This window comes from Cornus florida, unplaced genomic scaffold, assembly GCF_030987335.1.
Source record: "Cornus florida cultivar Cherokee Brave unplaced genomic scaffold, ASM3098733v1 CherokeeBrave_3.0.0_Hap2_Chr06, whole genome shotgun sequence".
NCBI classification, from domain to species: Eukaryota; Viridiplantae; Streptophyta; class Magnoliopsida; order Cornales; family Cornaceae; genus Cornus; species Cornus florida.
In genome coordinates this window covers 58,011,473-58,035,413 of record NW_026775576.1, presented here as the reverse complement: position 1 = coordinate 58,035,413, position 23,941 = coordinate 58,011,473, and the positions used below count along the sequence as shown (strand labels likewise).

The following is a 23,941-nucleotide window of genomic DNA, read 5'->3' as shown; positions in this document are numbered from 1 at the left end:
CAATTACAGGAACCTCCCCTCAGCATGAGCAGGGAGGAGGAGCCCACGATGCTGACCGAAGAGCCTCTGGTCGAAGTTCAAATTGATCATTTGAGGCCAAACCGAACCATAAAAGTAGGATCGCGACTCTCAGATGAGGAAAAACGCCTGTTAATTGATTTCCTTTCTCAAAATGCAGATGTGTTCGCTTAGAGCCATTCGAACATGCCAGGGATCGACCCTTCTATCTCTTGTCATTCCCTTAATGTTGATCCGAGCGTCAGGCTTGTGAGGCAGAAACAGAGGAGGTTCGCCCCGGAACGCAACCAGATCATTGCTGAGGAGGTAAACCGATTATTGGAGGCTGGGTTCATTCGAGAAATACAATGCCCGAACTGGTTGTCAAATGTGGTTATAGTGCAGAAGAAGAATGAAAAATGGAGAGTTTGTATTGACTTCACCAATCTGAATAAGGCATGCCCGAAGGATAGCTTTCCACTTCCGAAGATTGATCAAATTGTGGACGCTACAACAGGGTATGAGCGGTTAACTTTTCTTGATGCTTATTCAGGCTATAATCAAATTCCTACGGATCCAAACGATGAAGAAAAAACTTCTTTTATCACCGAATAAGGGATCTATTATTAGAAGGTCATGCTGTTCGGATTGAAAAATGCTGGAGCTACGTACCAAAGGTTGGTTAGCAAAATTTTTAAGGATCAAATGGGCAAAACAGTGGAGGCTTACATCAACGATATGGTGATAAAGAGCAAACAGAAGGGACATCATTTGAAGCATCTACAAGAAGTGTTCAATGTATTAAGAAGGTATGGAATGAGATTAAATCCGACAAAGTGCTCGTTCGGCGTGGGATCAGGGCAGTTCCTTGGCCACGTGGTCAACAATAGAGAGATTGAGGTCAGCTCAACCCAAGCGGAAGCTTTGTTTAAAAATGCAGAATCGTGCACTATTAAGGAAGTTCAAGCTCTTACCAAACGCATAGCAGCATTGAGTCGGTTTATTTCCAAGTTATCTGATCGGTGTAAACCATTCTTTGATACAATCAGAGGTCACGGAAAGCAGTCCTGGGGGAATGAACAAAGGTAGGCACTGACCAATCTGAAAGAATATATGCGAAACCCACCAGTCTTGAATGCCCCAAAACTAGGTGAAAAACTTTTCTTATACCTCGGAGTTTCTAGCGTTGCAACCAGCGGTGTTCTGATCCGGTGTGCTGAGGGTAAGCAATTTCCAGTCTTTTATGTAAGCAAAACATTGGCCGAGCCAGAGAGAAGATATTCAAAGGCCGAACAAGTGATCTTGTCCTTGGTAAATGCAAAAATGAAGCTCAGGCACTACTTTGAATCCCATCCAATAGCCGTTCTGACCACATTTCCCATAAGGGTGATCCTGCATAAGCCCGATCTGTCCGGACGAATGACGAAGTGGGTGATAGAGTTAAGCTCTTTTGATATCACGTATGAACCTCGAACGGCCATCAAAGGGCAAGCAGTGGCTAATTTCTTACTAGAGTGTGATGTGAAAAAGCCAGATGCATGTTTGGAAGAATCCTCATGGAAGCTCTTCGTTAATGGCTCCTCAAATCAAATGGGGGCAGGAATCGGGGTCAAACTGCAAACACCAGAGGGCACTGTGCTGAGCCAAGCAATCAAACTTGAGTTTAGGGCAACCAATAATGAAACAGAGTATGAAGCGCTACTGGCTGGATTAAGGTTGGCCAAGGAACTAAAAGTCAAAAACTTAGTCGCCTTCAGTGACTCGCAGCTGATCATTCCACAAGTGACTAGGGAGTATGGTACCAAAGATCAAACTATGGAAGCATACCGTTTAGCCTTTATGCACGAGGCCAGCAATTTCGATCAGATCAAGTTCATTCAAGTGCCGCGGGAGCACAATGAAGATGCCGACCGTTTGGCCTACAGTGCATCGAGCTCGGGTAAGACATTGGCAAGGGTGATTCCAGTTGGTGTGCTGTGCTAGCCATCTATCTCGGAGGAGTCGTCAAGCTCGGACCCATGGCAGGTGAACGTCATACCATATGAGCGAAGCTGGATAGATCCAATTATGGCATATATCCGAAATGGTGTTTTACCCGAACGAAAGGATGAGGCAAGTAGAATCAGATCGAATGCTGCGCCAGCCATAGTTTCCAACACATATGGCCCATTTCCTATAACTTCCGCAATTCTATACGGTCCTTCCCAAGGTGACATCATTTTCTTAATAATTCCAACTTTTCTTTTCAGAACTAAATCACCAAGTACAAAATCCCTATGCCTCACCTTCCTGTTATGGCTATTCATAAGTGTTTGCTGATATAACGCAAGCCATACTGCCGCAGCATTCTTCTTTTCCTCAAGCAAATTGAGGTTAAACCTCAGCCTATGATCATTCTGCTCCTGATTCCATGCTAGGTTTCGAACAGTGGGAACTTGATGCTCCACCGGTATTACTGCCTCGGTACCATATGCCATGGCAAACGGGCTCTCCCCGGTCGGTCGCCTCGGTGTCGTTCTGTATGCCCATAGAACGTTCGGGAGTTCATCCAACCACTTCCCTTTCTCATCTTCAAGCTTCTTCTTTATGCAAGAGAAGATCGTTCTATTTGTGATCTCAGCTTGACCATTTGCTTGTGGATGGCTGACCGCTGCTAACTTCTGATTGATTCAAAATACTTGCCAATTAGTAATAGACGAAGGATGCAAAATAAATGGCAATTCATTCATACAAACAGTTATTAACAAATGATGCAAAGTTTGAAATCATGAGTAATAGAAATCATCATTTTCATTTATATAAGGAGTTGTGAGAATTACAAAGAAGATGATATAAAGAAAATATAAGTACAATCAAGCTATGCTCATCTCCTCATTAACCCGCTCAGCCTCATCAACCCGCTCAGCTTCAACAATCCCCTCAGGGTTGCTGGCGTTCCTTTCCCCATCAGTGGCTGCAGCATCACTGTGATGAGGGTAATGTAGTTGGATCACTGTTTTATTTTGCAGGGTTTCGCCCTCGGCAGCGGTTGCGGATGGAACCACGATAAACAAAGGATTCTGTAGGGTTCCACCCTCGGCAGCAGTTGCAGATGGAACCACGACAGACAGAGGAGGAGCATCCAGATGTGGAGAATGAGGGGCAGGTATAACCCCGAAAGATACAATCTCCTGGCATTCATCAAAGATATGCTCGGCAGGAGAGAAGTCTGGGTCAGTATAGATTCCTGGTGGATCGATCTTGAGTTCATTGTTAATGTCATCTGGAGTGGAACCGGTCTGACCCTCAGCAGGAAGACAATCATTATAACCCTCTTTGAACCCTTCAGCATATCTGAGGGCTCCGATTCTGGAGAAGCGACTATGCAGAGCTGTCACCCCGCTATTAACCTTGCCAATAACGCTAAGCAAGGCATTGCGCTCATCTAGAGCCCTCTTCTCAAAGGTCATGCGCTCCGCTTGTTCGTCATGAAACAAGCGCTGAAGGTTGTCCCTTTCAGCCTTAAACGACTCACGTTCGATCTGCCATATATTCTTCTCAAGCTGAAGGGCGTTCTTCTCATCCTGAAGGGAGTCTGCTTCCTTCTTCAGACTATCCCTTTCATTCTCAACCTTGTTCAGTTGCACCATGAGTTCAACATTTTTGATGCTAATGATTTAGTTCTCTTTGTGACCTACTTCAACGTCTTTGGCGAACTTTCATGCCTTAACGTTGGCAGCTTCAACATGCTTTTACAAGGCTATCATGCCAAATAGAATCTGCAAAACAATACATAAATACTAATTAAGCCGAACGTATGTTCAGAGAAATTGTAAAATGAAGATACTTCTGAGGTGACTAAGACCATGGTAGGGAATTACCTCCATAACAGCCAAAGAAAAACGACTGAACACTTCTTTCTGAGAAAGAGCTTTGGCAACCTCAACATCTTTGGGGGACCACATGTTCTTATAATAAGCCATGGTGGTTAGGCCATCTTTGAACATGGTGTCACTCAGTTTAACAATCGATCCATCTGTTCGGATGAATCGAGGAGTCCATGAAGCCTCACTAGAGGCAGAAGCAGTGGCCGTGCCAAATCCAGAAGGAGCAACCGGTCTGATCTGGGCGGGTATGGGCACGTTCGGCCCAGAAGTCCAAACCCTCCTCGTCAAAGGAAGGTCATCAGGATTGCCCTCACTGTCAGGTTGGGGCCTTTTTCCTCACTCTTTGTCTTGAGTGGATGTAGCGGGGGCAGAGGGGCCCCGAGTCCGAGGAGCGGTGCTCGGATTGACAGAAGAAACATTGACGATTGGGTTAGTATTCATTGCATTTGGAGTAGTGCTGGAGGTAGTAGCAGAGGACGATGTTGAGGCTGGAGAAGAAAAAGCTGCAGGAGTCGTCACAGCCCTAGGAGGAGCCTTCTTCCTACTGAAGGAAGGGATCTGGAGTTTACTCATTGTGCAACCGAGGACTGAAATGTCACTAAGGTTTTCAGATGTGAAAAGCTCCGAACAAGAGGGGACGTTGCTCAGCACGTGTTCCTTCAGGTATGTGATCCTATCCCTGTAAATGCTGTAACTGAGTTCATTATCCAAAGTGATACCCAGAGAATTGCAAAGAAAAGAACAAAAACGGGGAATGCAAATTTCACAAGGGCAGTCAGCCTTATGAGTCTTAGACTTCTTATAAGAAGAGACAGAACATTCGCCAAAGGCGTTCGAGATAGGATATTCATTGGCTGCTAGAGCAAACCAAGCTCCCCGAACCCCAACAATGCCTCTTTTTCACCCTTTTTTCAAATTTAAGTTTGTCCGTACAGAAGGACATTTTCTCGAACGGATAGAAATGGTAGTAAGCCTTATCCAACCTGATCTTGCTAACTTTGTAACAAAGGAGAAGATCAATTAAATCAAGATCCAAACCTCTGTCATGATTCAGAAGCAACAGAATAGATAGAACCCTAAAAAAGTTGGGGTTAACTTGGAGAGGAAAAATTTTCAACCTATTGAATACATAACAAAAGAAATGATGTAGAGGGAATCTAATAATGTTTAAATGATGGAGGCAAAATAAGGTTTCACCGGGAAGAAGGCCTTCACCAGTTCTGATATTTACATTTGTGGGGCACTCCCTAACATGAATATTATTGGGAAGATGGAGTTTCATGCGAATAATATCTAGATCGATGGGCATGGTGAAAGAGATTATGAGCCTTGGCAAAGAGTGCAGAGATTTTAGGAGGAGAGGGGCAACAAGACTAACCTCAAAGGATATTGCAAGGAAACTGAAGATGAAGAATCTTTCACAAGATTCGCCGGAGAAGATGAGATGTGACCGGAAAAGATGCAGTTCGCCTTGAGAAAGTGGACTGAATTGATTGACAGCATGATGTAAGAGATGCGACAAGAAAAGCTTCGATCATGGAAGAAAGGTATTTAAAGGGAAAGTGGTCCCATTTGCCGAGACGTCAGAAAGCTGAAGGGATTCGAATATCAAAAGGGACATTAATTCCGAGGCCGACCGCTCGGTGCCCCACGCAATCGTCTTGAGCTGTCAAATCATCATAAGCCGTCAAGTTATCATTGAGTCTCTAAATAATCACACCCTAATTAATGAGGGAGTGATTATGGGGGCAGTTGAGGATGCCAAAGACGGCTCGGGCCAGATCCAGCTCGCATAACAAAGTTTGGGCCTGATAATTGACATGGGCCCAAACTTGACATCCACAAAGCAGACCGGGTGTAGTGGATTGACTAAAAAAGGCCTTCAAAGAGGATTCAGGCCCATAACCATTTCACCTTGAGGATAGGCCCAGCGGCGGAAGTTAGTTAAGAATGCTCTAGAATAATGCAAATTGTCTATAAATAAAAAGGAGGAATGGAAGAATGGAGGATCGAAATATTTGAAGTGTAATGAAACTCTGTCAATTTAGAGAGAGAAAATTCATGCATCTTGAATGTCTCTTGGAATTGAAATTGCATGTGAGAGGGTAACAAATTTGTTTTTGTTAGTCATAGATGTAAATGTTTATGTAACAACCTTGTAGGTGCACTCATTTTGTATTAACTATTAAGTAATGAATTAAATTGAGCATTTAATATTTCAGTACTAAAAAAAATAGTCTCACCGTCAACAAAGTAAGTATACTATTTTTTATGATGAAGAGAAACATTGTGTTTGTTGATGAGTGTATTCCGTAACTACTAACATAGAGTAAAATGTATCATGAAATAATAACGTAACATAATTGTTGCATAAAACGATATAAAAACAAATAATAGACACAGTTACGTAAATAGCACGAAAAATGGATTCTACTAACCCAAGATTGTAATTGACCCCTTGGATAATTGAAGGGAATTTTTTGGCAAAAATTCAGTTGAGGGTGTTATTGCAAACCACCAATAGTCGAGGAAAGTTTATTGCACTTTGCCCTTTTTCTTAATATAAGAGTTTTTACTAAATTGAATCAAATATCAATACTCCATTATTTTCTTGTTAAATGTTCAAGGCAAGAGTGTATATCATCCAAGTTACACGCATATTGGGTGAGTATGTATTTTAGGTTCGCTGTATCAAATCTCCAAAGATGAGATAAATGAACATTTCTAAAATATTTAATAGTTTTGCCGCGTCATTATTTTTGTTTAAATTTAGGGTTAAAATCGTAAAACTATTCTACTTTTAAAATTGTATCATCCAAATAATAGGCGATGCAGCAAGATAACCAATGTTTTAATGTATAACAAAGTACAAGAAGTGTTTATATGCACCCTAGAGGATCCAAATCCTTGGATAATAACTTCCTCAATAATTCATTCTTACTTCAACTCTCTTCATTTCCCTCCCTCCGGGCGAATTAGTAGTCATGTACGTTAACGAAAATGTTGAACATTACAACATTTTTGTAAGATACAGAACTAACCACATTTTTGTAAGATACAGAACTAACCAGACGGGACGAGACACTATGTCGCAGGAGGGAGTTTTAGTCCCCCTGCCTCCCTCCTTCCATTAACACAGCCATTGATGGGGTCAATCATTTTTGTTTATCAATTCAAAATTATTGATTCCTGTAAACACGCATCAACATCGAATGGGAAAAATAATTAACGTATTCATATACGAATATTGTACAAAAGAATATGCAGAAAAATCGATTTTTTTAAAAAAATGGAACATTTTACTTTCCTCAGTAAAATATAACAAAAAGAGAGAATGAAAAGGTGGATATGATGAGCATACAACTGCTCCTAAACAATCAGGTTAGTCTACAAGATTGTAGTTATAGGGGAGGATAGAAATATGATGACAATGAAAAACCAAGGAATAGCAGACCCCCAATGGTAGCTACTGTGCCTTGTGAGATCTTGGATGCTAGCATGCTTCCTCCAACTACTGCCAATGATGTACAGATGGTGTGTCCAAGAGTAGCTCCTACTGCAACTCCAATTGCGTTTTTGTGTGTAGCCAGCTGCAGAATCGAGAAAAATAATTTTATTTTTTAATAAACAGAAAATATATATATATATATATATATATATATATATATATATAGAGGGAGAGAGAGAGAGAAAGAGAGTACATATATATTCTAAACCTGCAGCCCAAATCTGTAGTTGCAATTAAAGGCTTCGACGAGAAGAGTACAATTACAATTTACAATCAGGTCATACTATTACTAGAACAATTACCAGGCAAGCGTAACACCATGTTTTATATGGGCTACAAAAAGCAAACGGCAAGCTTTTGACATAAAATTCAGCATACAAAATAGAATGTGTTTCAAATATAAAGGTTAAAGGAAACCATTTGATTGACTAAATGAACAAGGAGAGCACAAAATCCTCTCACTAGGCATGCAAATCTTGCACCTCAAGGATCCACGTCATATAATATATGTCCATTTCCATATAGTTTTTTTCCTTTCATTTCGGAAATATTCATAAGAACAACGTAAGACAAACACGAGTTCTTTTAAACTGAAGTCGCATACAGCATGATGTGGCTCATAATTGCCCACTATTTTAAAAAAAAAGTAAAGCACTACCGATCTTCATTTCAGAAATGCCTGTCACGCAATCTTTTAGATGAAATTGTCCTTGTAAAGCATTTCACCTCAAAATGATAATTAACCACAAACTTTAAGGTTACACTTTATTCCAAATTCCCAACTGTGAAGAAAAATTTTGATAGTTCAAAATACCATTACCCAACAGTGGGAGCGTTACATTAAACTTTTTTTAAAAATAAAATAAAATTCAAAACGGTACATAAATTCGGCTATCAATTTTTGGGATGGACAATTCTTTCAAGAGCATTTTCTGAAGATCATCATGTGTCTACTATACCAATTCTGCTGAATGTTCAAGATTTTTAGAAAACTACCTTATAAGAAGAGCCAATAACAACTAGGAAAAATTGTAGAGTTGGGATTACCTAATCAAATCTAAATGGCAACTACCCGGAAACCAACCAATCACCCATTCATGGTAACATAACTTAATAAATTAAAGAAGGATTCATGATAAAATTGATAAATAGATCACACTACAACAATAATAAATAATATAAATATTAGGCTGGTCCAGTCTTTTTATTTCATTTCTTTTTTACAAATAAATGTTGTTTATGTACTCCTAAATAGAATATATATAGGACAAACAAGATTCAAGGATAAAGAAATTATCTTACAGCGATTGTCGCTATCTGGCTACGATCACCCCACTCCGCTAGAAAGGTTAAGATGAAAGACTGCACCACAAAGTATAGACATAAAGAAACACAACAATCAGTCACATTTCAATTAATTCTCTTGAATTAATGGCAAAAATGTACAAAATAAAAAATAAAAATGTACCACAATATTACAGGACTACAGAACCTAGGTAACTTGAGAATGCACGCAACAAAACATTAAAGTAAGCTGATTTTCATGAGACTTGAGTGTGTTACTACAAGTATCTACACACTAGGCATACCTCCAAGAATATCGGTGTACAAAATCGAGAAAATATACGACGGACTGTTGTTTTCCCTTGTCCAGCCTCCAGTTTCTCCTCTACCTGAAATTATGGGATGATAGCAAGTGAACAAACAACAAAGATTACAACATGTTTGACAACTGCATGAAAGTAGGCAAAAAAATTGCTAACTCAATAATATTAGCTAGTGCAACTATTCAAACACTGATCAGACATGCTTGAAAAATGATGAAAGCAAGCACAATATAAAATCAGTAACACATCTTACACTATGTGAGAGAGGGTTTTATGAGCCTCTTGCAAGAAAACATGATGAACCAGAAATTTTATGAATGATTTTAGATTGGCCAACATCTCGCTAATCCAGTTGCAAAATCACAACATTAACAAGATTATCGTTTTGGACGAAGGGAGCATTTGATGAGATTGATTTCATGGTACAATTTTTTCAAAATAAACAATGGAGACTTGAGAGATGTGAAGGAAAGATGACTCCCCACCCAAAGAGACATTCAAGACATAATGACAAAACATTATTTTTCGTCACGATTATCAATTCGGGTGTGATGTTTTATGGAGTAAGCTTCTAGTGCTCCATCCAAATTAGTCGTCAAATCACAACATTTCTGTTCTTTTAACACTCATAGCAATATCTTTCCCCTTGATTCTTTCCCCAAAACTGCTATATGAACCCAAGTTTGCCCGTGCATGGTTAGCACCCAATTGGCTACAAAATATGGCACTCAAATCGTAAGCCTGGTAAAAGCTTTTGACTTGTATCAGAAATGGGATCCCATATTCATTCAACTCTATCACATGTAGCAATAATCTCAGTGAGAGTTTAGTAGAACACTTCTAATTTCAATCAAACAGTAATTTTTTTAAGAAAATCTTTCTACCCTGGAATTGACAGTATACAGATTAATTCTAAAGTTTGTAAATGATGTACATCTAATGATTATATTTGAATATTAAAAAACATAACTACTACATCCTGACTAATCAGATTTGCAGCATAAGTGGTTTTTCCATTCAAAAATGATGTACTGCTTATTTAAAATTTTAGATTCCAGTGTCACAGGGCTTCTTTGCACATTTAATCCGTCTCGGTATGCAATCAAAGCTAAACAATTTTTCCAAAATTCTGCAAGTGTATGAGGGATGAGGAGCCAGTGAATCATCTCCTCTTGCATTGTCCAGTGGCTAAGAGACCTTTACTTATCAAAACTGTTGAAATATATATATATATATATTATATATATATATATATATATATGTATGTATATGTATATTGTAGTGGTTAGGTGGCCACTCAACCCCATTCCCTATTTTATGTTTCCTTTTTCCCTTCTTTCGTCCTTGCTTTATTCCCTTTGTCTACACCTTTTTCCCTTCTTTCCTCCTTGATTTACTCCCTTTGTCTACACCTTTATCCCCTATATATTTGTGTATCAATTCAATGTAATATCATCAAGTAATACAACTATAAGTCGAATGTAGCCCTTAGTGGCTCTTGATCCATGGATGAAGGCCTTAGTGCCAAACCATGTAAATCTATGTGTTCATCTTCCGCTTATTCTTGATCTTGCATTTTATATATGTGCTCATATACAAAATTCAACTAAAACCAATATATATATTGCATCTAATTTGTAATATCGCAATTGGCAACTCAATACCTCCAAGTAGAATGCCACAATCACAACCACCACCAAGACAATTATGCAACAGATACTAATATTCTCATACATAATTAACCATGCAACATTTTAAGAAAATTGTTTCATACACATACAAATGGAGGAGAAAAAACAGTGTCACTAACACAACAGGCTAGGCATTGTATTCAGCATTGACAATTTATTCATTTTCTAACATTAATAGTTCATTTTTTCAGCAATGACATTTGGCACTGAGGGCTCAAAGACAAATGCCGAAATCACAACCTCGACCAAGATAATTATTGGCAGACAATAATATGTCAAAAAAAACATTTATGTGCTATAAATGTTCAAAATAATCATTTTGAAAGCATAAAAGTAAAATATCATTTTTTTATAAAAATAATTTGAATGGACATAAAGTGAAATAAGTGACACAAAAGCACCAAATTGCATCAAAACTAGAATAGTCATAATAAAAACTAATATCTATAGCCAAAGGTAAAGAACAACAAGCATTGTATTCCAGCCCCTATCAAAATATATAACAAAATATAAAACAAGACATTGCAAAGTGACACAAAAACTAATAATCACTACTGAATAACAGTATTGAGTAGCAAAAACATACTTCCTCCATTTCCTTTTTCTGGGATCCTTTTGAATCTGATCTCCATGCAATATAGAGCAACCGCAGCCCGAAAAAAGCATAAAGAACTGGATATATATAAAACATAAAAGGCTTATCAAAAAAATATATAAAACATAAAAGAAAATTCAAAATTTAGGTGTCTATCTAGCTTATGAGATCCAAATGGCAAGCATTAAATTTCCTTCGTGATGCAGTGTAAAACTCAAGTCTTAGGAGACTTGAGTTTCATTCAACATTCCTTCTTCTCGTTTTGGTGTGCTTATTATGTGGGTTATTTTCTCTACGTGGATTGTATTCTACTTGTAAGGTCAAAAAAGATCTATTAGTAGGTAATGGTACAAACCATAGAATACAAGTCCGTAACTTCAATATACACGATGTGGCAGGATGAAATGAAGTAAAATGTGGTACGCCAACTAAGGCCAAGGAAACACTATACACAAACTTACAAAGAAGCCCAAGAAAGAGGCTTACAGCAATATGGTTTCAGTGAAAGGAAAATACGGCCACCAAGTTATCAATCCTATAACAACAATTGATCGGCTAAAGACCAAAAGAAGGAAAGAAACTTAATCTTCCTTACAAGCGGACTCTAAGACAAAATGTACAGAACCATATGCAATCTTTCTATGCCCTTCTACTATCAAACAACTTAAAAAATAGCACGCACAAGCAATGAGTAAAGCTACACATCTCTCATATCCACAAAGGGGCAGGTGTGGTTTTGCTACTGGGAGTCACTATATATATATATATATAACATATATACTAAATACCAAACCAAATCTACTAAATATTTTCTTGAAGAAAGCATCACACTTGAACTGGAAAAGAATGTGTGATTGTATCTTAGTAATTGAAATTGAAAAATAATACCTGTAGCTGCACTGTTTGTATGCTTCCTCGATATCAAATTCGGAACGATCCTACCAAGTCCAGTGGAAAGTACCTAAATCACATGTACAACATATTTGCTCTTATAGAAATTCCCATAAAAGAAAAAACTAGAAGGCACTGCTTCATAATCACTAAAGCCACATACTACAATAAACAGATAAAGTTTACCAATCCAGTAGAAGCATAAATGAGAAGGAAAAGAAAGATCATGTGATGAAATAGAATTGGGAAAATAGTTGGCATAGTTAATTTTAACTGCCATAACATGAAATAGAAAAGAGTAAATGGTTTTTAATAGTATACTTACTGTCATTACAAACAAGGCACTGAGTGCACCAAACAAAACAATTGACTTGGGATGACGCATTGCCATAAGAGCTGCAATTATGAAAGTTTCATCTCCAATCTGGCAGCACAGTCACAAGTTAAAAAATTCATCAGAGCAAGGTATAGAAGTATCTACCTAGCCACCTAGGGGCAGCACCAAAGACAACATTCTGTTGCCCAACTGCATTTAGCAATCAAATATACTAAAAAGGGCTATTAAGAAGCTGTTTCTTTTTTTCCTTTTGGAGTAGTCGTATCATGCAACTTATTGAAATTATGATCCTTTAGAGAACACCATAAAATTGACATGGATACAAAAGTAACAACTTCGGTAGTGACCATGAGTGTATAAATGAAACTGGTTTATACTATGAAGTGAGCGCACAAACCTCACTGACGATAATCATTGACAAACTGGCAAGGAACGCATCAAGAACTCCAAGACCAGAATCCAAATTGATAGGTAGAACAACAGTTTCTTGATCACCCCAATCACTCCCAAGTTTTTCAATAACGATCTGTCCCAGAAATTTACATAAAACCATACGAGAAAAGCACACCAAAGTTAGGAGTTGTAAATTTACCCAACAAATAAGAAATTAATGATGCACATGCATGGCATTTATAAATATGGAGTGAGAAAGGGGCAAACATGCAATGTTGGCTCGTGCGAAAAAATATGGGAAACAAAACCAAAGGAAGAGTGTTCAAAAACTTAGTTTACATTGTTATATTGGGCGATTAAACATTTCAAATCTCACAGTTCATGTTTTAATATTTCTAGTAGTAAATGAACAGTACATATTATTTGACTCCTTTAAGTAAAAAGAACAGGATTGATCATTGTCTGGAATGCATTTTAAGGGGAGAAAAAGGGAAGAAAATGACCAGAAATGCTATCTTCAAGAAATAATTCGTAATGGGGAAGAAATATTAGTGAAAAAGTGAGAACGCCTTAGCAGAATTTTTTACATTGGGTTCATTTGAGCTCTACAGAGCCTTGCTGCCTACTATGGTACAAACTAAGAACCTAACATTATGTCATTCCATATGTGGTTATGATAGGCTAGGCTGCCTTAATATTATATCTATTAAAAACTGTGTCAGAATGTTAGTAAATAGAAAAAGCAAGCAAGCTACGTAATAACTATTTTGTGGATTGCAAAGAAGGGAAAAAAAAAAAAGAAAAAAAACCCTTGAAAACCTTGATTTCCACCCACTAAATTTAATGAATTTGAGGTTCAACAGTAAAAACAGGTACCTTTTGGGTTTCCATAAGGGGAGAAAAAAATGGCATAATAGACAACAGTCTTACAAACCTTCTGAAAATAGAATCATGGTCAATATGAATTTCAAATAACTCCTTGCACCTTGTTATTTGAAATGCACACATAAAGGCTCTCAAATCAATCCATGCATATTTTATGAACTTAAATCTAAACATTAAATTTAGATTTAAGTTGTACTCATTTAATAATTAAACTTAAATCAGCTCATATTAACAGATTGTTAAAAACTTAAACCTAAAATTTAATAATTTCAGGCGTCAATTGAACTTAGATCCGTTCACTTTAATCTTCCAACCTAAATGGGAGCCTTAAAGATTAAGGTTTTACAACCCATTTACCTTTTCAATAAAAAAATTGTAAAGCAATTACAGGCAACCAAACACCTAAAAATGCCAAAAACCTTCTCCGATAAAACGTTTCTATGACAAATCATAAAGCATAACAATGATAATTTCATCCCTTTTTCAACAATTTGCTCAGCAACCAAACAAGACAAAAACAGGGGGTACACTCACTTTGCTACGCCGGCCCAGATCTAATCCACTTGACTCATCCCTGTCGGTATCAGCCCCAGATTCCTGAAACCCAAGCTCAGAACAATCAATGCATAATGAAATAAAACCTGGACACAGAGCACTTGAGCGATACCTGAGCTGAAACGCTAGAGACGGCCAAGAGAACAACGCCGATGACAAAAAGGTAACGACCGAAACCACCCTTCCTAGGGCTTGAAAACAAACCCATGATTTTCAATTTCAAGCTCTTCGTCCCAAATCCAATACCCACTGGAAAAAACACGAGAAACCCAGAGAAATCGAACGGAAAATTAGAGATTTTCCCGAGAAAGTAGATGCAATTCAAAAAAGGGATCACAGCATCGAAAACTCACCGATCGAGATGGGATCCACGCGCAATTCAAAGACCTAGTAGAGTGAGAGAGAAAGAGAGAGAGAGGGGACGCGCATCGTCTCTCCAAAGACTTTGCGTTCGAACAAGTTCTCCAAAAAAGTGCCTCCAAAAGTGGATTCGGCTTTGAAAACTAGGGATTTGTGGTGTGATCAAGTGTATAGTCAAAGTATTTTCTATTTAATATTTATATAAATACAGTAAAGAATTACAGTGTATTTTAGAAAAGAATATTATGAATATGAATTGTGATTTGATTTGTGTTCTATCGAAAGAATGAAAAGAATTGTTTATATATGCTAATGCTTTGTTTGTGTTATACCATAGAAGTAACAATTTTAGTTATTGATGTCCATATTTACCACTAGTAAAGTATGTTTCATCGGTACTAAAAAAACAGTAATTTTTATTTGCTTGACGGGGCTCAGGATTAAAAATTGGGTCTAGTCCTGATTATGACCGGTGAATATTTGCATATTTATTTAAAAATTTAAATTATTAAATAATGCACACACTCGTGAGTTTATATTCAATTATTTTTTTATTTGAATTCGATATGAGATAAATGATCCCTTATAACACAACCCAAGATTGCCAAGAGTATGGTCTAACACATCTTTGCATCTCACAATCCATATCTTAATTAGGATTTTTTTTTATTTTGTTTTTATTTTTTTATTTTTTTAAGTTCTAGCAAACATACATTTACAGTATTGCTCCAAACATCATGCAAGATCCCTTTTGGAGCGTTTATAGATTATACGAGCCATAGGCGGAGATGGGGATTTTTTTTTTTTTTTTTTCCCCAGAAAGTTGATATTAGTATTCTACTTCCAACATATATTTGATACAGTATTATTTTGTTTGTTTGTCCTACAACAAAATCTTATATGCGTTTATGTGGCGTAGTGAATTTCAAGGAGCCGAAAATAAATAAATAAACATATTTAACGCTAAATGAAAATGAAAATGAAAGATAAAATTGATATGTAATTTCTATCATCTCTTAAATCCTTTAAGTTTTCATGTTTAAATTTGTTACAAATTGCAATGAAAAAAAAAAAACCTTTTATGGATATAGTGGCGTTGATAGGGATCCGAAAGTTAAGTTTTTGAGATCTTCCTTTCGAACCGTACTTTTAATTTAAATGGTGGGTGTATGATGAGGTCGATACACGTTCACTAAGAATAAATAAATAAAAAGGAAGAAAAAATAAATAAAGAAATATTTGTATTTTTTCGGCTCCATTTTATTAGATAGAAATGAATTTAAAAAAAAAAAAAAAAAAAAACTTTAGCAATTTGTATAAAAGGAAAAGTAAAATTTGAAGGAAAGTAATTTTTCTTAACTACCTAATTTGCCGTTAAAAAAAATTACAAAAAAAAAAAAATTATATTCAGAAATTTTTTGTTCCTTTAGAATCTTTTATGATAAAATCTCTTTTTTCCTTGTAAGTTTCATACATTCCAAACCATGAAATCTTAATTTAAAAAATTCATCTTATTAATAATTTTATATTAGGAATACCGAGGACACACACCTTACCCTTCTAACCTTTATAGACTAATAAATGTATTAGGTGTGATACAAACGATGTCCAAAGACGCGTTCTATTATTTATTTTTTTTTATTTTTTTTTAGTTACCCTGACAAAGAAACACCAACAGCCTATTCAAATACACAATCTTTGGGCTGCAATAGCAAGAATATCAATAGGAATAAAAATTAATGCAATATCCTTGAGAATGTGTTGACGTGACAATTTGGCAAGAGCATGGGCGACTTTATTACCATGCCTAAGTACATGACTAAGTTGAGAATAAGAGAATCGCCGAAGTACCACTCAAATGTCAAACGAGACTGAATGAAGCTCAACCAGACCACAATCATCTCCATCAATTGCCTGGACCATCAACAAAGAATCGCACTCAAACCAAAACTTTTCATAAGACAAAGTTGAGGTCCAGATAACCACTTTTACGCAAACACATAGCCTCAGCTATAGTAGCAGTCGAAGCCGAAAAAGAGGAAAAAAGCACTGCATGTAAAATAACTCCCCTAGAATCCCTGAAAACAACACCACCACCCCCAATCTGAGTAACCGAAGAAAATGAAACATCCATATTACATTTAATATTACCCTCAGGTGGAGGCAACCAACGAGAAAGGGAGGGATGGCCGCCGGCCTGGGGTCAAATCAACACCTGAAAAACTAAAAGCCTCCTTAAACTCCTAAAAGGATGAGCAAGCTAACGAAACCACCCTTGGCAGATTAAAAAGCCAGCCATCAAAAACAAATTTATTCCGAGCCTTCCAGCTACCCTAACAACAAAAGCCACCAACCCTAAAACATCCTGAACCTCTTCCTTCGATCCCGACCCTCTACTAAAGTCATCCACTAATCTACAAACAAAATAGGTTGGTCCACCAAAAAATCAAAACTTAAAGGCAATAATTTCCAGATCTGGATAGAATGAGGACAAATTGTATTAGGTTCGGTGTATGTAAAATTGTACTCGTAAATAAATATGAAAATTTTGCTAAAAAGAAAACATTATATTGGATTTTTTTAATAAATTTTAAAATTATAAACTTTTAAAAATTGATTTTAAAATAGTTATAAAATTACAAATATTTTATATAAAATTGTGTTCTATGGTTATGTTTGTTTGGATGTAAAATATTTTTTAGAAAATATTTTTATTTTTTGGTATTTAGCTATCATAAAATATTTACAAAAAAAAAAAATAATAAAAACTTAACAAAAATAACTTACTCATCAATTCCACTTCAACTGTCATTTACATCTTTGTCAAATATTAAAAAAATTAAAAAATATATATTTTACATTTACCCCTAATTCTCATACCATATAAAATGACCGAACACAACATATATTAATCTAGGACTCTCCTATGCAACGTTGATTTAGTTGTTTATTTGTTTAAACAACTTTTCTTGAACTCGTACTGTCCTAGAGATGAAGGAGAAAATAAAAAGGAAAAGAAATGAGCAACAACATTCAACATCTGTGGACAAAAAGACGAACTATAGTGCCTAAGAAACAAGGGAAAATTCAATTTAAAATATTCAAGGTATAATGTCACTAATGTGTAAAGATAATTTGGGCATTAAAAAAAATGCTTATATATATTTTTTTGAAATGTAAAATTTCCTATATTATGTTTTGAAAGTTTTTAGATATCTATGTGCAATGGATACTATTGGATTTCTATACAAATCGAGATTTATTATTCTGGTGAACTTCGAGTACATTGCAAGGGAGAATCGTGTTATGACCCTGAATGTTTTTAGGACAGCAACGTAATCATATCGGATACGTGTTAGGCATCGATATTTTACACATACTCATGAATACGTGTTCGATATTTCTTAAACGTATTCATAATTTTAAAATACATTTTTTTTTTTTACTTCTAATACGTATTCTATACTTTTCATATACTTCTTAAATATTTCGACTGCGTATTCGACGTTTTTCGGATACTTTATAACACATTTTTAATAAGTTTGAACATTAAAATGCAATTTTTTCAATAATAACATAGTATAATTATTTTAAAAAGTTTAAAATTTATTAATTGATGATTAGGAATGCTTGTTTTATTTGTTGTGAAACAAATTTATATGTTATATTAATAATTGCATTTAGATTCATAATATTTTAAAAAAATTAATTAAAAATTAATTTATATATATGTAAATAAAATTTATTAATTTTTTATTACTGTATCATGTCGTAACCGTGACTTATTTTTTTAAAATTTGAGTATTACCGTACCTGTATTGTGTTGTTTCCCCACGTATCCATATATATACTTTTAGGTTATGAGGATTCTATTACAATGAATTTAATTATATTAGTCTTCCAATAGTTTTGCATGGGTGTTTGAAATAATGTGTTCACGTGGATGCTACGTACACACTTTCAAAATAAGAGACAAACAAGCATGTTAATACGTAGAAGCATATAAATCAACTAATGCTATGTTTTGAGTAATTGAATTTATAAGCGGATTTGGAATCGGAAGAAATTTTGTTAACACTTTAAACTTAATTTTTTTTCATCCAAAGTATTACTTCTGAACACAGCATGAGTCATGAGTTGAAATCCTTTCAAGAGTGTTATTTTAAAGGATGAACTACATTAAACCCTCATTTTTTATTTGTGTTTTTCACTAAACCTCCATTTTCTTTTTCTTTTTTTGTCAATAAACTCCCCTCAACTATTAAAGGGGGGTAATTTAACTAACGGAAGTTAGCTGAAAGGCGGTTGTCTGGATATTTAGTTTCTCATATATTTTTTAGACAAAAATGTCCTTATACCTATTTTAATATACCCTCACATATATATCTACTCCATTATCACTCTTAGTCACATGTCTTCCACCATTGCAACAACCCGTACTCTTCTATCACTATAATATTATATATAATTTGTATCATAATATAATGGTATATATAATATGTACCATTAAATATTATTTACACTATATTTTCATTTCCATATAGACCAATATAAATCTAGGTTTTTTTCTTGAAATTTATCTGTTATACATATCTACATATATTTGAGAAATATATTGTATATTCATTCATTTGGTTTTTATTGATTTTCATTTTATATAGATTTGTTAAAGGGACACTACGAGAAATAATGTCTAATTTTTTTTCTTCCTTTTTTATATTAATATTTATGCCTACATGTTTTTTTCTTCTTCTTTTATATATATATATATTTCAATATCATTTTTTTCTATAAAAAAATAAAAAATTCTTTACATGCGACTAATGTGAACTTGTCAGTCTAATAGAATGTTAAAACAAAAAAAACAATATAAGTGTTAATTTTTGTGAATGATGTCGTTTAGGTTATTTAATAAATAAAAGAACAAAAAACAAAGTAGATTTTTAAATAGACTTTAATGGATATTTAAGTCAATTTATATTTCAGTTTTCTTTCAACTAACTTCCATTAGTTAAATTAACCCCCTTGAATAGTTGAGGGAGGATTTTTTGGTTAAAAAAATAGAAAAAAAGGGTTTAATGAAAAATAATGAGGGTTTAATGTAGTTCAACCTATTTTAAATAACGAGTTAAGTCTAAAAGTCAACTTGGTTAGATGGAGAATAATATGTCGTTTGATTACTCAATTCAGTGGTTAATTCTGAATCAATCATATCCAATTAAGTGCATTTGATAATGCACTTTGAATATCGCTGAAAACTGTAAGCGTCAGTCAAAATGAGGATAAATCTTAAGTGACAAACAATAAACATCATTTAAAATGAAAATAAATCTTAAGTAGTAGAGATATCATTTATCAGTTAATACTGAACATTAAAAGTTCAAAAAATTTTAAAATAATATTTAATTTTTAATTACCACTAAAAAACTCCTGTACTTAAAATTTAGCTCTTAAAATTTTTATTTTTCAATTTTCAATTTTATCAAACAATATTGGCCAAAAGGATTTAGGAAGTAACTTGTCCTCTGTCATTTTCATAAAGAAAGTTCAAAAGGTTGAAACAACATGCACTACGTGATTTATATACACCAAATTTTATATATTTTGAAGATTCTTTTATGACCATAATTTATTTTCTACTCATTTCTATGGCACAATATATTTTTTGACGTAGCATTAGTAAGGGCATTGCCCCTGAATGAATCCAAGACGAGCAGGAATGTATTGCATATATCATTAGACATGTTGAAGTTTCAATCAATTGTTAACTTTATAGACGAAATGTAAGCTCGTTGAATCAACTATTGTTTTTTTAAATATATTATAAATATGTTCTTGGAATTTACTTTTATAAAAGGAATATCTATTGATAGGGAAAAATATAAACCTACCCTACCCTCGATAAGATTGATTAGATTTCATTATCAAGGATAATGAAATCAAATCTGACGCGGTTCAACAAGTAATAATAATCATACTATAACTGGAGGAGGTCAAAAGGATTAAATCATATCCCGACAAATCTGGTAATAAATCTCCTATGATTTCGCACAAGCGGAAGATAAGGTCAACCATCGACATCAGCGGAACGATTTTGATTCCAATCGACAGCCATAAATAGGGCATCAAGCCATTAAAGAAGGTACGACGTAAAAAACTATTATTAATCCCTGCCTTCTTTTTAGACCTCCGTGACTAATTTGATCGTCGGAGAGTTCCTGGCAGGCACCACACTGGTGTCGTCAAGGTTCATCGATCTTCTACTCTCTTCCTTGCAGGAAAACGGTATCGTATCGGACTGCGCGAATTTCAGCCTCAACAGTTGGCGCCGTCTGTGGGAATTACGATTCCCTTAAATCAATCAATTACTCGTTGGGTATATACGTTTGCAGTCCGGTATGGTTACCGAAGGAACACCGTCGCAGGATTCTGGTCAAAGGGTATGTAGGGTAAAAACCTGGACGTCCCAAACGACCAGGCACGGCTTGCAGCGTTGGAACTACAGGTTCAAACTCTGAGTCAGGATATGAACTAGTTGATCCAGCAAAATGCAACGCTCTTGCAACACCTTGTTCCACCGGCTCAACAAAACTTTCCGGGACAAGATCTCTCAAGTCCAAACGGAGGTAATGAAAATCTTGAAGAGAGGGATAATCATTCCCCCCAAACTGAGACTGAAGTGGAACAAAGCCAGGTGGGAACCCGACATAGAGAGGTGGTTCACCCATCTCTCCTACGGAGTTCCCGACCTCCTGAAAGCATAGCCTTCTGTCTTAAGGAAAATACAAAGAAAGTTACCCATCTCGACTTGCAAATCAAGGATCTCAAGGGGAAAATGAAAGATGTAATGCAGGCTATGAAAGGGAAAGGTCATGCCGCCGTAGATGACCTGGTACAAAGGACCAACTTGCTTTTCAGCCCCGCCGTTATGAAATGTCCACAACCTAGCAAGTTCAGGATGCCCTCGTTCGAAAGCTTCGATGGGACCAAAGATTCCTTCGATCACCTGGAAACTTTTCAACCTCTTATGCATTTACACGCTGTGCCAGATGAAATCATGTGCCGAGCTTTTCCCACTACACTTAAGGGATCAGCAAGAGTTTGGTTCAACAAGTTGAAGCCAGGAACCATCAACACCTTCGAAGAATTGAGTAAGCAGTTTGTGAGCCACTTCATTGCAGGTCAGAGGCATAGGAGGCCGGCTACCTACCTGTTTACCGTGGAACAACAAAAGGAAGAGTCGATTCGGGAATACATCACCCGATTCAACGCAGAGATGTTACAGGTAGAAGAGGCGGACGACAAGGTAGCTTTGACCGCTTTCATAGGAGGACTCTTGTAATACCCCTAATTTTGTAAAGGATATAATTGAAATTTTTATTTTTATTTTTTGTGCATTTTAGGTGCTTACGTGACTATATGTGTTATGTGGTTTCTGTTTTGTGATTAATTGGTTAATTGTTTTCTTTACTTGGATTGGTTGTGCAATTGATTATTTTGTTTTTGTCTAATTATTTGCATTAATTGGTTAATTGTTTTTTTTTATGTTCTTTTATTTAATTAAATTAGTTGTAAATTTTTAAATGTTTTGTTATGTTAAATTATTAATGTATTTCATTTTAATGTAAATTAGGGTTTTAGTTTGATAGACCACGTTATTGGGCTGATTAGGGTTTAGTTGGGTGTCCATCTCTAATGTAAATAGACGTAGGGTATATATGCCTATATATACTGTTATAAATCTGCTTAGGGTTAAAAGCACCAACCCTATTCACGAACAGTGAGCATATAGAGGGACGTGAAAACAGAGAGAGAAAACTGTAAGGAAAACAGAGGGATTTGTTGTTAGGGTTTCTACTGCGGATTAAATGACGGACCTAAGAGGAGGGAAGGTTGCACAATAGGAGATTGACAATGAATTGGACGTCGTCGGAAAACCTTAGAAGACGACGACAAGGTTTTTATTCAAAGACCATAGAAGCAAGTTCTATTCTGTCTCTCTCCCTTTGCCCTGTGTTCTGTGCACCTAGATAGTCTCTAGGGTCTAATTAATCATTAATTGAAACCATATATGTTCATTGTATGCTATATTCATAATCTGTATGTGGTGAAATTAACTTTGTAATAATTCGCACATGTCTGCGTTTAAATTTTGTTCTTTAAGTATGTTAAATCAGTACGGTTGTAAATACTGGAATTGGTTGCAACCATTGAATACAAAATATGGGAATGCTACTGGGATTATATATAAAACTCATGGGGTCAGTATTATCCTGTTTAAATATGTGTTGCAATTTATTCTATTTCAGTTCGTGCTTATTGAATTTCAGTGTTAGTCTTTAAGCATGTTTAATCGGTAGGTGTTCTAAGATTTTTCAATGATGCTAACTAGTGTAGCTAATGGATTAAATGATACTGGAAACTCTTAGGACCCTTAAGATTAGTTTTAAAACCAAACAGAAAAGTTGCAACTGGCCGAAGTTGAAGCAGGGGTCAGAAACGGAGTGCAGTTGAGCAGGGGACTCTCAGAGGAGGTGAGAGCCGGCTCCATGGAAGTGGGAGCCGGCTCCCACACTCTTAGAGCCGGCTCTAAGGTCCTTAGAGCCGGCTCCTATGCACAAAGAGCCTGCTCCAAGATTTTGGAGCAGGCTCTCTCTTAAATTTTATTTTCCAGTTACGTTTTGATACACTGTTAAGACTGTTTGAAGGTGGAACTGTTCTAGGTAATTAATGGGACTTCACAGAGGGATTTAATGGGTGATTTAGGGTGTTATTAAGACTTTAAATTGTTTTAAGTGATCTTTAAGTCAAGGGGACAAACAGTAAATAATTAATGAACTTCTTATGCTGTTAACGGAGGGAAGACGGATTAATTGCTTAACTAAATTTTAGCAATTTAATGGGGTTGAGTATGTTTATAAAACTTAATTTTAAATGCATAAAAATGTCATTTACTTATTAGTTTTGATCTATGCATACTCTGAATGCTAATTGTGGAAGTATTAAATCTTTTTCTGCAATTAGATGGATTATTGGTTGGATTTAAATTGCTGGAATGTTAAACACTGTTCTGCAATAATTTGGGTAATGGTTTGGACTGTAAATTGCTAAATTTTTATTTATATGTTGTAATTTACATGAATTTGGATTTAAATTACTGAAATGCTAAATACTCTTCTGCAATTATTTGGAATGGTTTGGACTGTAAATTGCTAAACTTTTATTTATATGTTGTAATTTACATAGTTTTGGATTT

The 23,941-nt window shown here is 35.6% G+C and overlaps 1 protein-coding gene across 1 annotated transcript; it reads right to left on the bottom strand.

Annotated features, from left to right (window-relative positions):
- Positions 1 to 7,076: 7,076 nt before the first annotated feature.
- Positions 7,077 to 14,902, bottom strand: LOC132311603 (GDT1-like protein 4). The gene is made up of 10 exons (XM_059809602.1): positions 14,679 to 14,902; positions 14,438 to 14,574; positions 14,305 to 14,367; positions 12,890 to 13,018; positions 12,481 to 12,579; positions 12,153 to 12,225; positions 11,256 to 11,341; positions 8,961 to 9,044; positions 8,674 to 8,733; positions 7,077 to 7,453 (listed from the first exon to the last, which is right to left on the bottom strand). Exons 2-10 carry the CDS (start codon positions 14,531 to 14,533, stop codon positions 7,265 to 7,267), a joined length of 879 nt encoding a protein of 292 aa, XP_059665585.1. The 5' UTR covers positions 14,534 to 14,574; positions 14,679 to 14,902; the 3' UTR covers positions 7,077 to 7,264.
- Positions 14,903 to 23,941: the final 9,039 nt, after the last annotated feature.